Source organism: Mustelus asterias, chromosome 30 (assembly GCF_964213995.1).
Source record: "Mustelus asterias chromosome 30, sMusAst1.hap1.1, whole genome shotgun sequence".
Taxonomy (NCBI): domain Eukaryota; kingdom Metazoa; phylum Chordata; class Chondrichthyes; order Carcharhiniformes; family Triakidae; genus Mustelus; species Mustelus asterias.
The window spans coordinates 6,316,435-6,334,811 of record NC_135830.1 but is presented as its reverse complement, the minus strand read 5'-3'; the positions used below and the strand labels follow the sequence as shown (position 1 = coordinate 6,334,811).

Here is an 18,377-nt window from a genome sequence, read left to right as displayed (position 1 = left end):
CATCATTACATCAACACCAGAACCACGATGGAATTTCAGAAAACTGGGAAATCCTCCGAAAGGCAATTGATACCAACATCAGGTGGGTTTCACCAAGCACCCAATGTCTTCAATAGATTGATAGGATTGATGAAAGTTCAGAGTTTAATCCGGGAGAAGATGAATCAGAGAACAGAAATAATCTTGAGCAAGAAAAGGCCCAAATAATGGCACTGTCAAAAACAGGAGATCAATCATTCTCCTCTTATTATTGGAGAAATCCAAAACACTGTGTTTGAATCAAAGCTGATTTAATCAACATTTACAAACAACATCACTGCACACACCAGCTTTCATGCTTATTAATATCAGCAGCAACAAACTCCAACTGTCAGAATGAACATGGTTCAGTCCTGATGCAATTAACAGCAGATTCTAAATCCAATCCCTTCCGTTACTTGTGAACTCGCTGGTGCCTAAGCTGTGTGGATGAACGACTGAATCTCTTTCCACACACTGAGCAAGGAAATGGCCTCTCCCCGGTGTAAACTCGCTGGTGTGTCAGCAGGGTGGACGACTGAGTGAATCCCTTCCCACACACTGAGCAGATGAACGGCCTCTCCCCAGTGTGACTCCTTTGGTGATTAAGTAGGTTGGACATCCAAGTGAAGCCTTTGCCACAGAAAAAGCAGGTGAAGGGTCTCTCCCTGGTGTGAGTGAGTTGGTGCATCAGCAGATCCATCTGGCTTTCAAAGTACTTCTCACAGTCAGGACATTTAAACAGTCTCTTATCAGTATGAACAAGTTGGTGTGTCAGTAGGTCGAATGAACGGGTAAATCCCTTCCCACACACGGAGCAGGGGAACAGTCTTTCCCCAGTGTGAGTGCGTTTATGGTTCAACAGATCATTTTTCCTTTTATAGTTTTTCTCACAGTCAGAGCATTGGAAAGGTCTCTCCTCACTGTGGATTCGATGGTGTGACAGGAGGTGGGATGAGTTTGTGAACTCTTTCCCACAGACAGAGCAGGTAAATGGTCTCTCCCCAGTGTGAACACGCCGGTGTCTTAGAAGGTGGGATGATTTAGTGAATCCTTTCTGACACACAGAGCAAGTGAATGGCCTCTCCCCAGTGTGACTGTGGTGATGAATATGTAACTCAGATGGGTAATCAAATCCCTTCCCACAGTCTCCACATTTCCACGGTTTCTCCCCAGTGGGACAGCACTTGTGTTTTGACAGGTTTGATGAGCGACTGAAACCTCGTCCACACACAGAACATGTAAACACCTTCTCCCCATTGTGAATGGTGCTTTTTGATTCCATGTTCAGAAGCCGATGATGTTCAGGCCCTGATGAATTGGGTGTCTGTCAGATCCTGATGTGATGTTTGATCTGAGTTTCCCACCTACAAATCATCCTCTTCTAATATGCTGTAAAATTAATTCAAAAAGGAGAAAAAAACAGTGATAAACACAAAGGTAGGTTGTGAAATTGAGCTGAATGAATCCGGTAATTTGTGGAGCCGGCACAAGGAAAGAGTGACCACGAAAGCTGCTGGATTGTGATTAAAAACTCAAATGGTTTGTTAATGTCCTTCAATTCAGGAAACCTGCCACCCAGTCCAGATCTACACAAGAATTCAACCTTAATGGGAGGAGAAAGATAGAGATGAAACAGGGAGGGAATGAACGGTAAGGACTTTATACATCTACAACTGGACAAGAATTTTGACAGAACCTGCCAAACCTCAACCTTCACCAACTCAAAGGACGCAGGAAAACTATCACCTCCAAATGTCGCTTTCAATCTCAAAACAACTTGTAATCCTGAGGTCACCTGTAACCTCCTGCATTTAAGGGGCAATTTAGCCTGGCCAATCCACTTAACCTGCACACCTTTGGGGTGTGGGAGGAAACCGGAGCACCTGAAGGAAACTCATGCAGTCACAAGGAGAACATGCAAACTCCACACAGTCACCCAAAGCTGGAATTGAACCCGGGTCCCTGGTGCTGTGAAACAGCAGTGCTGACCACTGTGCCACCCTGTGCCACTGTACTATGTTGCTCAGAAATAAGTTTTCGGATTTTGGCCGAGTGATTGTGAAGGCAGAGCAGTATACTACCAAGTCAGAATAGTGTGTGATTCAAAAGTGTAAATGCAGGTAGTGGGGTTTCCATGCACAAACTGCCCTTGTCCATGTTGGAGAAGAGGTTTGTAGTTTTGGAAGCTGCTGTCAAAGGAGGTTTAGCCAATTGCTGATAATTCTAGTAATGTCCATGTTCCAGTTACTAATTTGAAAATTTTCGACATGTAAATTTAATGAAAATCCCCAACAGAACTACTTTTTCCTTACTTGAAACACAGCTTTAAATGGTCCGTTTGGTTCTAGATTCAGTTCCATGAGCAATGCCTTCAAATAAACAAAATCAAAACACTGCAGCTGCTGGAAATCTGAAATGAAAAGAGAAAATGTTGGAAATACTCATCAGGTTAGACAGCATCTATGGAGACAGAAACAGAGTTAATGTTTGCAGTCACTGACGCTTCTCTAATAAAACACATACCAATAGCTGCTGTTTAACGGGGCCGTGGATCCCACAATCCCCTGTGCCCCAGAAACAGCTCTATCCATCACACACATTTCCCATTATGACACTTCTATGTCAAGAGGGCGAGCTGTTTAAAAGTCATTCAGTTCCATTTTTGCGTGCTGATGTTCATTAAAGATAAGGATCGATTTCCCCCTCATTATGTATCAATTTCAGATACTTCGGTTGAGAATTTCCATTCCCCTACTTTCTGGTGGATAATGAATGCCTTGAGTACTTAGATTACAGTATAATTTGATTCCTAATTTTATTGACTGCACCTCTATCCCTAATTTTCACATCGCAGCAGAAAAAGCTCACTGTTCACAGATGAGGAGTTTCGATGGCGTGCGCTTTACCCACCATTCCTCGCGGTGGGGAATGTCCCCTATCCACAGAACGGGAGAGAGGTGCGCATGCGCAGCCAGGCAGTGTGGCGCATGCGTAGCGTGGATGATGGCAATGGGGAGCGACATTCCTCTGTCTCATCAGCAACCGGTAAGGATGCGGATACATGGAGGGAGGATTGGAACCAGCAGATGGACGGAAAGGGTTTCTAAATATCTGCTGAAGGTCTCAAACCTCTAATAGTAATCCGCAGGTCCCGTGTTTGCAGCTTCAGGTCTTTTTCCCGGGACGAGGCTCAGGTTAACAGCCGCCCTCTTGATTCAGCAGGGAGCGGAGCGCATGCGCTGGCGTCTTGATGACGCAACAGTGAGTGGGAGGGGCTTCAGCGTTTTCTGCTCCCAGCCGGGTCCTAGTGACCGGAATGCAGAGCAACAGGTTTTTAAACAGCTTCACCCACTCGCAGGCTGCAGCTAATGTTTGCAGCCCAGAGAAGTCCATGGGCAATGTACATACTCCAGAAGTTAGAACATAGAACAATACAGCACAGAACAGGCCCTTCGGCCCACGATGTTGTGCCGAGCTTTATCTGAAACCAAGATCAACCTATCCCACTCCCTATCATCCTGGTGTGCTCCATGTGCCTATCCAACTTTGATAAAGTTGTTTATTCCTGTTTGGCGCAAGCGTGGTAATGGAATTGTGGCCAAGCCATAGCTTACAAGGGAAATTAGAGATAGTATCAGATTCAAGGAAGAAGCATTCAAATCGGCAAGAAAAAGCAATAGGCCCGAGGATTGGGAGCAGTTTAAAATTCAGCAAAGGAGGACCAAGGGATTCATTAAGAAGGGAAAAATGGAGTATGAAAGTAAGCAAGCAAGGAACATAAAAACTGACTGTAAAAGTTTCTATAGATATGTAAAGAGAAGAAGATTGACATAAGAACATAAGAAATAGGAGCAGGAGTAGGCCATCTGGCCCTTCGAGCCTGCCCTGCCATTCAACAAGATCATGGCTGATCTGAAGCGAATCAGTTCCACTTACCCGCCTGCTCCCCATATCCCCTAATTCCCTTATCGATCAGAAAACTATCTACCCGTGATTTAAACATATTCAACGAGGAAGCCTCCAGCACTTCAATGGGCTGAGAATTCCAGAGATTCACAACCCTCTGAGTGAAGAAGTTCCGCCTCAACTCTGTCCTGAACCGGCCCCCCCTTATTTTGAGGCTGTGCCCTCTAGTTCTGGTTTCCCTTCTAAGTGGAAAGAATCTCTCCACCTCTACCCTATCCAGCCCCTTCATTATCTTATATGTCTCTATAAGATCACCTCTCATCCTTCTAAACTCCAACGAGTACAGACCCAATCTGTTTAATCTCTCCTCATAAGCTACACCCCTCATCTCCGGTATCAACCTGGTGAACCTTCTCTGCACTCCCTCCAAGGCCAATATACCCTTTCGCAAATAAGGGGACCAAAACTGCACACAGTACTCCAGTTGCGGCCTCACCAGTGCCTTGTACAGTTGCAGCAAGACCTCCCTGCTTTTATATTCTATCCCCCTCGCGATAAAGGCCAACATTCCATTCGCCTTCTTGATCACCTGCTGCACCTGCAGACTGAGTTTTTGCGATTCGTGCACAAGGACCCCCAGGTCCCTCTGCACAGTCGCACAATGTAATTTAATGTTAGAAATGGGAGAATTCATAACAGGGAATAAAGAAATGGCTGAGGGATTAAATTGGTACTTTGCTTCAGTCATCACAAAGGAAGACGTGAATAATGTACCAGATGTGCTGAAAGAAACATGTTTTAGTCAGGGGCTGAAGGAAATCAGCATTAGTACAGAAATGGTTTTGGCAAAATTGATGGTGGATAAATCTCGAGGTCCAGGTAATCTTCATCCCAGAGTACTTAAGGAAGTGGCCCTGGAAATAGTAGATCCATTGGTGGTTATTTTCCAAAATTCTTTGGACACTGGAATAGTTCCGACAGATTGGAGGGTAGCTAATGTAAACCCACTATTCAAAAAGGGAGGGAGAGAGAAAACAGGGAACTATAGACCAGTGAGCCTAACATTGGTACTGGGGAAGTTGCTGGTGTCTATTATCAAGGATTTCACAACTCGGCATTTGGAAGGCAGTGGTATAATCAGACAAAGACAGCATGGATTTACAAAAGGGAAATCATGCTTCACGAATCTATTGAAATTTTCTAAGGATGGAAATACTAGAGTTGACTGAGGAGAAGCAGTGGATGTCGTTTATTCAGACTTTCAGAAGGCTTTTGACAAGGTCTCACATAACAGACTATTTTGTAAAGTTAAAGCACATGGGATGCTGATAATGTCTTGAGATGGATAGAAAGCTGGTTAGCGCATAGGAAACAAAGAGTTAACATAAATCAGTCTTTTCCATGGTGCTGGTGTCCTTGTGTCTCTCTCGGTTAAACAATCTGTTCAAGCCTTGTCGACACAAAGAGCTTGTGTATTGTTTCTCAATGAGGGAATCAAGGTTTATGGGGCAAGGTGGAAAAGTGGAGTTGGGGATTATATCAGATCAGCCATGATCTTATTGAATGAGATCAAACAGTGTCATCACTGATCAGTCAGGAGGTGTTGTGGACCAGGCCCAATTTAAGATTATTAATTAGACTCACAATGTGGCTCACTTATGCTGACTAGAAGATCCATATATCCCGACTCGGGGTCTGGTTCACTCCAGGCAAAAGCAACTTTCCAGGAAGTCTTGCTACAGCTGTACAAGGGCTTGTTAAGAACACACCTTGAGTATTCTGTACAGTTTTGGGCTTCTTCCTTCAGAATGATATACTAGCATTGAAAGCAGTTCATAGAAAGTTCACTAGGCTGATTCCTGGGATGAAGGGTTGTCTCATGAGGAAATGCAGAGCATGTTGAACCTTAACTCAGTGGAGCTTAAAAGAAAAAGAGGTGACCTTATTGAAACATATAGGGTTTTGAGGGGTTTTGCAGGGAGCTGTTAGGTGGATGTTTTCTCTCATGAGGAAATCTACAACAGTTTAAGCAGATGGAGATGAGGAGGAGTTTCTTCTCTCAGAGCGTTGTTAGTCTTTGGAGTTCTGTTCCACAGAGAGCAGCGAAGGCTGGGTCATTGAATGTATTCAAGGCTGATTTGGACAGATTTTTGACCAACAGGGAAGTCAAGAGGAATGGGTAACTGGCAGGAAAGTGCAGTTAAGGCCACATCAGGTCAGCCATGGTCTCACTGAATTGCAGAGCAAGCTTGATGGAGTAAATGGCCTCCTTTTTACTCCCATTTCTTATGATCTCTGCCTCCAGGACAGCAAACAATGAGCATGGATCTGGGAGCATGTATATTAGGTACAGCAAAGTGAGAATGGAGGGAGTGTGTGTGTGGAATAGAGATTTACAGATTTTGGGGAATGAGAGAGGAAAGAATGTTCCATGGAAACTAGAATTGTCTGTTCTGAATGTGTATCCTGTACTGATACTAATGATCTTTGTAAACTCCTTCTCCAGAATATTAGAAGGCGAGGATTTGCATCAACTCAAGATCTGGCAGAATCTGCAATTCACTTGACCTGAATATCATCGGACATTGAATCTAAAAGCAGAAATATTGGTCAGTTCTGTCTGCTTCAAACTTCAATGTGATTGGAAAAGCACCGAGATGTACACACACCCAAGTGAGAGTGTTCCGGTGCACTGACTGGAGAAAGCTTTAACTAGCGATACAGCTCCACAAACACATTAGACCGTTCACAGCGTGCAGAGACTGTACAGTTGTTCTGTGTGTGGACGAGGCTTCAACTGACCATCCAACCTGGAGAGACACAAGGACACCAGCGCCATGGAAAAACCATGGCAATGTGGGGACTGTGGGAAGAGATTTCAATCCCCGTCTGCACTCGAGAAACATCGACGCAGCCACACTGGGGAGCGGCCATTCACCTGCTCCAAATGTGGGAAGGGATTCACTCACTCATCGGCCCTCCTGACACATCAGCGAGTTCACACTGGGGAAAGGCCGTTCATCTGCTTTGTGTGTGGAAAACAATTCTGTGATTCATCGGCCTTATTGGCACACCAGAGAGTTCATACTGGGGAGAGGCCGTTCACCTGCTCTGAGTGTGGGAAGGGATTCAGTCAATCAGCCAACCTTCAGGCACACCAGCGAGTTCAGACTGGGGAAAGGCCATTCACCTGCTCTCAGTGTGGGAAGGGATTCACTCGGTTGTCCAACCTGCAGACACACCAGCGAATTCACTCTGGGGAGAGACCGTTCACCTGCTCTGACTGTGGGAAAGGATTCAGTGATTCATCCAACCTGCTTACGCACCAGCGAATTCACACGGGGGAGAGGCCGTTCACCTGTTCTGACTGTGGGAAGAGATTCACTAATTCCTATAACCTGCTGAGACACCAGCGGATTCATACTGGCGAGAGGCCATTAACCTGCCCTGCTTGTGGGAAGGGATTCATTAATTCCTACAACTTGCTGATACACCAGCGAGTTCACACTGGGGAGAGGCCATTCCCCTGCTCTGTGTGTGGGAAGGGATTCACTCAGTCATCCAACTTGCTGACACACCAACGAGTTCACTCTGGAGAGAGGCCGTTCACATGCACTGAGTGTGGGAAGGGATTCACTCAATTATCCCAGCTAATGACACACCAGCGAGTTCACACCGGGGAGAGACCATTCACCTGCTCTGTTTGTGGGAAGCGATTCACACATTCATCCACCCTGCTAACACACCAGCGAGTTCACAAGTTGGATTCTGTTGTTATTGCTGCTGTTAATCACATCCAGGACTGAACCATGTTCATTCTGACAGTTGGTGAAGTGGGAGGGTCGGAGGGTTTCTTTCTGCTGGACTGGCCGGTCGCACGACTTTGCTTCCAATGGGCTGATGCTCTTTGAGCCTGGGAGAGCACATTTCCACTGAAATGATTCACAAAAGCTGACAAATTCATTTAATCCTGGATAGTAAATAGTGTTTTTCCTACCACTACAGCTCGATCCAAAATAATACTTTTGTCTCAGTTCCATTGAGTGTCTCTCCAGTGCCTCCATGTCCTAAATGGAGATCACTCATTTGGCAGAGCTCCCAGTGTTGTGTAACCCTGGTTTTAAACAAGCTGAACATAATCTTCCTGCTTTTCAATTCTATCCCTCTGGAATGGAACCCTATCTATGGGCCCTACACTTTAGGAAAGATGTGAAGTTCTCAGGGTGCAGAGGGGATTTACGGGAAGGAAACCAGGAATGAGGGACTTCAGTTAGTTGGAGAGGCTGGAGTAGCTGAAATTATTCTCTTTAGATCACACAGTAATTGGGACAGGCCATTTGGCCTATTGAGTCCAGGCCAACTCTGTAGAAAAAACATTCAGTCCCATTGCCCCGTTCTAGTGCCATAATCTGCAGATTTATTCCCCTCAAGCATCCATCCAATTTCCTTTTGATATCGTTCAGCCTCTGCTTCCACCCCCTCATATTCAGCGAGTTTCAGTTCATTATCAGGGTCTGTGATAAAATGTTCTTCCTTACATCCCCTCTGCATCTCTTCGCCAAACCTTAAATCTGTGCCACCTCATCCTTGAACAACCAGCCAATGGCAACAGCTTTTCTTTCTCTGTCTGATCTAAACCTGTCATAAATTTCTACACCTCTATCGAATCTATCAAACCAAGAAAAATGTTTGTCTCTTCCAAATTTCACACCTGGACATGACTGTGATGGATTTTGTAAATTTATTTTGTAGTGTATTGGAAAAGAAGTTGCAGGCAGTAACTCAAACTAGATCTCACATCAAAATCTGACTGAGTCACTGTTCAACAGGACCTGGATATTGAGTTCCAGGTCATTACCACTCACTGTGTAAATGTTTTTCCTCCAACCTCCTCTGTAGATCTTGCTCAAAATCTTAAAACTGTGTCCGAAGATCCTTTGTAAATCAGCTGATCAGAACAGCTTTTCTTTATCTATCTTCTAAAACCTGTTATAAATGTGTACACCTTCATCAAATCTCCCCTCAATCTACTTTGCTCCAAGGAGAACAACCCCAGTTTCTCCAGCCTAACATTGTTGTTAAAACCCCTCATCCCTGGTATTATTCTGGTAAATCTCCTCTGCACCTTCTCAAGGGCCCTCACTTCCTAAAGTGTGGTGATCAGAAATGGACTCACGACTCAAGTTGGGGTCTAACTGGTCCCAGAGGAAACCAATGCAGGCAGGAGCATAACATACAAACTCCACACAGTCACCAAAGGCCAGAATTGAACTGGCAGTGTGAGTCAGCAGTGCTAACCACTGTGCCAAAAGCAGGAGGTCATTTGATCCATCGTGCTTATGCCAGCTATCCGATTAATCCCATAGCTCTGCAATTTTCTCAGCGTTTACCCATTTAAAGCCCCCTCCCTTTATCTGCAGTCACAAAGTTTGATAATAAAACCCCAGTCTAAATAACATGTATCTGACTGACAAATGTTGAAGTGTTTGTTTGGAGCCACAAGTTTCAAGTTTCCATCTGAGCTTCAGGAACCTTTCTGCCTGTCTTGCTTCTTGTGTCAATGACACACTGCTCTGCCCCAGATGCCATGGCACCAGTCAATGCAATATGTAAAACCTCGACAAATCTCTGTGCTCGGGGAATCCCTTCTTATACTTTTTCACATCACAAAGACTATGGAGATTGATTTAACTCAGTCATTGCCGAGCTAACATTTGAACAGACCAATTATAAAATATGTCTTTGAACCATCTGTATCCATTCAAGCCACGTCAAACTCTCAAACAATTGCCATCCCACACTCCATCCCCGGTAAAGGGAGTCAGCATTGCCATGCCAAGCAGTGAAAACAAGGTTATCTTGACACCCAGGTGTCGTTTAGAATTCAGAAAAAGTATTCCATATACCTTTTTCACCACCCTACTAACATGTCCTTGCGTCTCTAGAGATCTATGGACAAACACGTCAAGATCCCTTTTTTCCACAGAACTTCCGAGTGTTCCATCATTCATTGAGTACTTTCTTGTCAAATTACTTCCAAAGTGTATCACCTCACACTTTTCAGAGTTAAATTTCATCTGCCACTTATCTGTCCATTTGACCATTCTGTCTCGTATCTTCTCGTAGACCAACACATTCTGCCTCACTGTTAACCACCCGTTGGTTCTTTGTGTCATCCGCAAACTTACTAATCCTACCCCCCACTTGGTTATCAATGTCATTTATAATAATGACGAATAATAGGGGGCCCAACACAGCTCCCTGTGGTACACCACTGGACACTAGCTTCCAATCATTAAAGTAGCTTCACTCTCTGCCTCCTACAACTGAGTCAATTTTGAATCCACTTTATCAAATTACCCTGTATCCCATGTGAATTTATCTTCTTTACACGTCTCCCATGTGAGACCTTGTCAAAAGCTTTGGTGAAATCCATATAAACTACATTGACTGCACTACCCTCATCCACACACCTAGTCACCTCCTTAAAAAATTCAATCAAATTTGTTTGGCATGACCTCCCTCTGACAAAGCCATGCTGACTATCCCTGATCAAGCTTTGCCTCTCCAAGTGAAGATAGATGCTCTCCTTCAGAAGTTTCTCTTGAGGAGAAGGAGATCTCTCTCTCTCTGACCCCTCACTCAATTTCACTCTGTTGTTTTGCAGTTCTGTTCTGGGCCTGAATGGTGTAACATCTACTCAATCTTTCCTTCTCCTGAAGGAGCATCGTGAGTTCTAGGTTCCTAGTACATGAGGACAGATGCTTCAAGCAACAGATCAAGCATGGATGTAAAAGATTCTCCAGCTCTCTCTTTACCCCTATCCAACTTGTGGACAGTTCTTATTCAGCATTGTTTCTCTCAAGACCTTTATTGTCCCAATCCATTATTTTATCCATTTTATTTCAATTTCACTCACTTTGTGAGCATGTGTATTGTGTTTAATTGGACCCTGATTGTTTTGAACTCAGTTTCTCTCTGGAGTGTGTGTCAGTGCCTTGATGATGTCACAATGTTGTCTCAATCCCCTGGCCACATTAACCATTTCATCTCCTGCTGTGTCTCAAGTAGCTGTGTGTGTTTGGGACCCGCTCTTCACTCCATCTCACCATGAATTTAGGCTTGTTATTTTTCACATGTAACAAATCCCATCTGCACACTCACTCCGGTGTCCCAAAATCATGTCACACATTCTTAACTCTCAGATGTGTTGATGTAAAGATCAAAGTGAGTGTCTGTCTTACCTTGCCCTGTTATGGTTCTGATATTTCAGATATTTCAGCAGGGATTACAAATGTGGCTTTCCTTAAAACAAAGTTCATGGACAAGGATATTAAAAATTCCAAGAAAAAGTGATCCACCTCTTCATCCCATCTCACGTTTTAGGAGTGTTGATGGAAAGGAGGTCATTGATATTGTTAAATATCATAAGAATAAAAAATCTACAAATTCAAACAATACTGAGATGTCAATCATTAAGCAGGTTATTGATTGTGGAGTAAAATCATTGACTTATATTTGCAACCGGTCTTTTCAAACTGGACTATTTCCCTGTAAAATGAAAATAGACAAAGTTATTCCCTGGTTTAAAACTGATGACAAATGTGATTTTACTAATTCCAGGAGTGTGTCTTCACTTTCCTTGTTTTTCAGAGAAAAGGGAAGTCATTTGCTAAATGATCTGATAATTCCATTGCTCAATGTAACTCACTGTGTAATAGTCAGATCAAGTCAGTCGATCTCATTATTACTGATGGAATTTGTGGAGGAAATGACGAATCCTGTGGATAAAAAGACATTTACAATAGAGGTTTTTATTGATCTTACACAGCATTTAATACAATTGACCATGGAATATTACTTAAAACACTGGAAACATATGCGATTCAGGGAGTGGTGAATAATTGTCTCAGAAGTTATTTGGAAAATCTCAACAATTTGTAACAATAGATGATTGTGAATCAGATTGTGTGAATATTGTGTGTGGAGTCTCACAGGTATCTGTTTTGGGCCCTAAATTGTTTATTTTATATATTAAGGACATTTGAAATATATCAACATTATTACAATTTGTTTTATTTGCAGATGATGCCAATATTTTTGCTGTGGGTGGGACCTTCAAGAGCTTATTGAAATTGTTAGTGCTGGTTTGTCAAAAATAAGTTGTCACTGACTCTGAGTAGAATGAAGTTTCTATTATTTGGTAAAGTAAATCCTCAGACTAATAAAATAAACAATGTCAATATTTACAAAAATAGAAGAGGGGTCAGACCCCTCTGATGAAGGGTCATCTAGATATGAAATATTGGCTCTATTCTCTCCCCACAGACAATGTCTACTTTTACTTATTCATGGGATGTGGGTGTCGCTGGCTGGCGCAGCATTTATTGCCCATTCCTAATTGTCCTTGAACTGAGAGGGCAATTAAAGGCAACCACATTGCTATGGATCTGGAGTTACGTGTTGGCCAGACCAGATTAGGGAAGCAAATCTGCCGACCTTAAGGACATCAGTAAACCAGATGTGATTTTACGACAATCATTTCTAATCATCATCAGTGTCATGTTCAAAATAAATAAATAAGTTCAGTGTAACTTAGGTAAGGGGCCCATTAACCACTCCCACACAAGATCTCATACATTTACTATTTCTTATCTCGACCCAAGCTGATTCTATATCCTGATCTTTCAGGCTAAGGTTGTCACTCTGTACTGGACTAATGTCATCGTTAATTAATGTGAGAGATCCTGTCATCTTTTCCTAGCTTCCTGCCATTCCGTAATGTCAAATACCCTTTCATATTTAGATCCCAGACTTGGTCACCTTTCAAGTCTCTGTAATGTCAATCAGGACACACATATTTAACTTTAGTGAGCCTCACATCTGTGGTGGGTACGTTGTTGAAAGGTATTTTGAGAGGCAGGAACTACAGGCATTTAGAGACACAAGGTCCAATTAGGAACAGTCAGCATGGCTTTGTGAGTGGAAAATCATGTCTCTCAAAGTTTTTTGAAGGGGTAACCAAGAAGGTAGATGAGGGCAGTGCAGTTGATATTGTCTACATGGACTTCAGCAAGGCCTTTGACAAGGTACCTTTGACAAGGTACCTTTGACAAAATTGGCTTCTTGACAAAAGCCAGAGGGTGGTTGTAGAGAGTTGTTTTTCAAACTGGAGGCCTGTGACCAGTGGTGTGCCTCAGGGATCAGTGCTGGGTCCACTGTTATTTGTCATTTATATTAATGATTTGGATGAGAATATAGGAGGTATGGTTTGTAAGTTTGCAGATGACACCACGATTGGTGGCATAGTGGACAGTGAAGAAAGTTATCTCCGATTGCAATGGGATCTTGATCAACTGGGCCAGTGGGCTGACGAATGGCAGATGGAGTTTAATTTAGACAAATGCGAGGTGATGCATTTTGGTAGATTGAACCAGGGCAGGACCCACTCAGTTAATGGCAGGGCGTTGGGGAGAGTTACAGAACAAAGAGATCTCGGGGTACAGGTTCATAGCTCCTTGAAAGTGGAGTCACAGGTGGACAGAGTGGTGAAGAAGGCATTCAGCATGCTTGGTTTCATTGGTCAGAACATTGAATACAGGAGTTGGGACGTCTTGTTGAAGTTGTACAAAACATTGGTAAGGCCACATTTGGAATACTGTGTACAGTTCTGGTCACCCTATTATAGAAAGGATATTATTAAACTAGAAAGAGTGAAGAAAAGATTTACTAGGATGCTACCAGGACTTGGTGGTTTGAGATATAAGGAGAGACTGGATAGACTGGGACTTTTTTATCTGGAGCACAGGAGGCTGAGGGGTGATCTTATAGAGGTCTATAAAATAATGAGAGGCACAGATCAGCTCGATAGTCAATATATTTTCCCAAAGGTAGGGGAGTCTAAAACTAGAGGGCATAGGTTTAAGGGGAGAGATACAAAAGTGTCCAGAGGGGCAATTTTTTCACACAGGGTGGTGAGTGTCTGGAACAAGCTGCCAGAGGTAGTAGTAGAGGCGGGTACAATTTTGTCTTTTAAAAAGCATTTAGACAGTTACATGGGTACGATGGGTATAGAGGGATATGGGCCAAATGCGGGCAATTGGGATTAGCTTTGGGGTTTTAAAAAAAGAGCACGGACAAGTTGGGCCAAAGGGCCTGTTTCCATGCTATAAACCTCTATGACCTCTATCCACGCTGACAATTCATTCCTTTTGTTACAAATGCTGCGTGCATTTTCAGAGATTCAATAATCTTAATGGGATTTAATGAGAAACCTCTTTACCCAGCGAGTGGTGAGAATGTGGAACTCACTACCACAGCGAGTGGTTGAGGTGAACAGCATGAATACATTGAAGGGGAAGCTAGATACATAAATGAGGGAGAAAGGAATAGAAGGATATGCTGATGGGGGAGATGGAGGGGGGTGGGTGGAGGCTCATGTGGAGCATAAATACTGACACAGACCAATTGTGCCGACTGACCTGGCCCTGTGCTGTAGACTCAATGGAACAGAGACAAATGTATTTATTTAAGATCTAGCTTTAGTGGTAGGAAAAACAATATTTATGATCCAGGATTAAAAAACATCCTTCATCAGTTTGTGTGGATCATTTCAGTGAAATGTGCTCTCCCAGGCTCAAAGAGCATCAACCCACTGGAAACAAAGTCGTGAGACTGGCCAGTCCAGCAGAAAGAAACCCTCTGACCCTCCCACTTCACCAACTGCCAGAATGAACATGGTTCAGTCCTGGGCGTGATTAACAGCAGAATCCAATGCTTGTAATCGCTTGTGAACTCGCTGGTGTCTCAGCAGATGGGATGATCGTGTGAATCCCTTTCCACATTCAATGCAGCTAAACGGTCACTCCCCAGTGTGAAGTCGCTGGTGTGTCAGCAGGTTAGACAATCGACTGAATCCCTTCTGACACACAAAGCAGTTAAATGGCCTCTCCCCAGTGTGAACTCGCTGGTGTGAAATCAGTTTGGATGAATCACTGAATCCCTTGCCACATACTGAGCAGGTGAATGGCCTCTCCCCGGTGTGGACTCGCTGGTGTGTCTGCAGGCTGGATGCCTGACTAAATCCCTTCCCACACAGAAAGCAGGTGAATGACCTCTCCCCAGTGTGAGTTCGCTGGTGTGAAAACAGGTTGGATGAATCACTGAGTCCTTTACCACATTCAAAGCAGGTGAAGGAAGCCTCCCCAGTATGAAGTTGCTGGTGTCTCAGCAGGTTGGCGGAGTTAGTGAATCCCTTCCCACACACAGAGCAGGGAAACGGCCTCTCTCCGGTGTGAACTCGCTGGTGTGAATACAGGTTGGATGACTGAGCAAATCCTTTACCACACATGGAGCAGATAAACGGCCTCTCCCCAGTGTGAACTCTCTGGTGTGTCTGCAGTGTGGATGAAACGCTGAATCCCTTCTCACACACGGGGCAAGTGAATGGCCTCTCTCATTGTGAACTCGCTGGTGTATCAGCAAGTGCGATGACTGAGTGAATCCCTTCCCACAATCAGAGCAGGTGAATGGCTTCTCCCCAGTGTGAACTCGCTGGTGTGTTAGCAAGATCGATAACCGAGAGAACCCTTTCCCACAATTGGAGCAGGTGAACGGCCTCTCCCTGGTGTGACTGCGTCGATGAATTTCCAGCACCGATGGGGAACGGAATGACTTTTCACAGTCCCCACATTTCCATGACTTTTCCATGATCTGAGTGTCTTTTTGTCTCTCCTGCAGCTTTCACAATACGTGCACTGGGACACTGTCACTCAGGACTGGAACACTGTCACTCGGGACTGGGACACTGTCACTCGGGTTGCACGGGCCTCGATGCTTTTCTGTTCACACCAATGGTTCACCGAATTCAAGCAGATAAACGTTTCTTCTTCCAGATTCAAAACCGATGACATTCAGCTCCCATGAATTGAGTGACTTAGATCTTGACATTTCTATCAGCAAATCCTCTCCTTCTAATATCCTGTAAAACAAATTTACAAAAGTCATCACTGTCAGAACAAGATAGAAATTCAGATCAGACAATTCTAATTGATGTGGAACACTGCAAAGAATGCCAATGTCTTTAAGAAAGAGAGAAACCTGGGCCAACCTTTCCAGAGTCTGCAGCCTCCCTGGATTCACTTCCTTTCCCTTCAGTTGCTGCAAGTCCCCAATTCCCCCCAGAATGAGAAAAGAAATGGAAAGGGGGAAACATTGATTTCCTCCCAGATGTTGTACAGAGGAAGTTTTGAGTCTGAATCTGAATCAATCGAGCTTCCGCATTGTGACGTCCACAATGGAGCCTGCCTGAATGACCCAATAAGAATCAGTCTCTTCCGCAATTACGTCATGGGGTTCCAGTGCGCAGGCGCGAGGACCCGGGAGCTCCGCCCCCACCTATTGTTCCCCCTCCCCCTGCACATCTTCGAGCCAAGGTTTGCAGACAGCCGGCTGGCGGGAGCGAGAAGCCGCTTGGAGATTTCCCCCGGCCCGGGACTGCGCATGTCCGGGGAAATGGGACACTGCGCATGAGCGGGGTAGCCCGCATCCTGACCTACATACTGAGGTGTTGACCAATGGGAAGACCTGGAGGACCGGAAGGACACTGGTCCTCCAGCCAATCAGGTCTTTGTGACGCTCAGATTGAGCTGCACACAGACTGAAACTTCCTCCTGTCTGAAGTGAGTTATTTTAGATGACATGAATCACACTTCTGAGGATTATGCTTCATATCCCAGATGAAGCGAGGTACCTAAGTATGTTTTATTCTCCAAACAAGCGGTCAGATGACATCGAACTCTGGCGGATAACTTATTTATCACTTATTTCCTTAAAAGAGACCAACATCTCGCTTTTTCCTTTGTACTTTGATTTCTGTTCTGGCTGCTCCCCCTCCTTTTGGGGAGCTGCCCCTTTTACTTTGTCCCGATTTAATTTGAGTTTGTTTATTTGGTTTGACCTTAAAAGAGGCCAACATCTGTGAGTAACACACTTTCTCCCCCCCCCCCCCCCCCCCCCCCCACCCCTTTCCATTTCTTTTCTCATTCTGGGGGAAATTGGGGACTTGCAGCAACTGAAGGGAAAGGAAGTGAATCCAGGGAGGCTGCAGACTCAGGAAAGGTTGGCCCAGGTCTCTCTCTTAAAGACATTGACATCCTTTGCTTCCTCAGCTTGACTCATTTATTTATCTGGCTAAAAGGATGGTCTCTTTCCTGATGTTCACATTTAAAGGCTGGTTTCCACCGGAGATGGCTGACATTTAAGGGAACAATAAACTAATATAGGACAGAGATATGTCTAGTTTTGTTCTATTGTACAGATTAGATTTTATTTATGGTCCTGCAATAAAGTACATTTATTTGGAAAGAAAGCGAAGATGAGGTGGGATTTCTTCACTCAAGGATGTGGTGAAGTTTTGGAATTCTTTACCTCAGAGGACTGTAAAGCTCAGTCATCAAGAATTTTCAAGTGAGGGTTTGATCGGTTTATTCAAGATATCAAGGGATCCAGGGGATACTGTGGGGAAAATGGTGCTCAGGTACATCTGGGCGGCACGGTGGCTCAGTGGTTATCACAGCTGTCTCACAGCGTCAGGGACCTGGCTTCCATTCCTGGCTTGGGTCACTGTCTGTGTGGAGTTTGCATGATCTCTGCGTGGGTTTCCTCCAGTGCTCCGGTTTCCTCCCACAATCCAAAGATGTGTGGATTGGATTGATTGGCCATGATAAATTGACCCTTAATGTTAGGAGATTCGAAGGGTAAATATGGGGGGTTACGGGGATTGGATCTGGTTGGGATTGTTGTTGGTGCAGGCTCGATGGGCCTAATGCCTTCCTTCCGGACTGTAGATTCCATGATTCTATGAATGGTTGAGCGGACTCGATGGGCCGAATTGCTGATTGCAGCTCCTTTATGTTCTGATTTCTGTGCTGGACAGAAAGCAGTGAGCATGGATCTGTCAATCAGCCTCAATCAGTACCTTCAGGAGAATTGGGAGGGTGAATATTAGATACAGCAGAGTGAGAATGAAGGGAGAGTGTGTGGGATGGAGATTCACAGCTTTTGGGGAATGAGAGAGGAAAGAATGTTCCATAGAAACTAGAACTGTCTGTTCTGAATTTCTATCCTGCACTGACACTGATGGCTTTTATAAACTCCTTTTACAGGATATCAGAAGGTGAAGATTTACAGACAGAAATCTCAAACCAAATAACTGACAGAGTCACTCAATTCATCTGGACCTGAATATCATCAGCCTTTGAATCTAGAAGGAGAAATGTTTCTCTGTTCTGTCTGCGAGAGAAGATTTTAAACATCAGCATCACTGGAAAAGCACCAAGACACAGACACACTCAATTGAGAGTGTTCCAGTGCACTGAGGAAAAAGCTTTAACCAGATACACAGCCCGAAAATACATCGCAGCATTCAGTGGGGAGAGACTGTACTTGTG

General features: G+C 44.3%; 1 protein-coding gene across 1 annotated transcript in view; it reads right to left on the bottom strand.

The window, feature by feature from the left end:
- Positions 1-17,381, bottom strand: part of LOC144480721 (uncharacterized) — a 61,982-nt gene extending 44,601 nt beyond the window's left edge. The window contains 4 exon segments of the mRNA XM_078200312.1: positions 438-682; positions 15,128-15,379; positions 15,778-15,907; positions 17,356-17,381. Coding sequence (XP_078056438.1) covers positions 438-682; positions 15,128-15,379; positions 15,778-15,907; positions 17,356-17,381 — 653 coding nt within the window.
- Between the last annotated feature and the right edge of the window lie 996 nt (positions 17,382-18,377).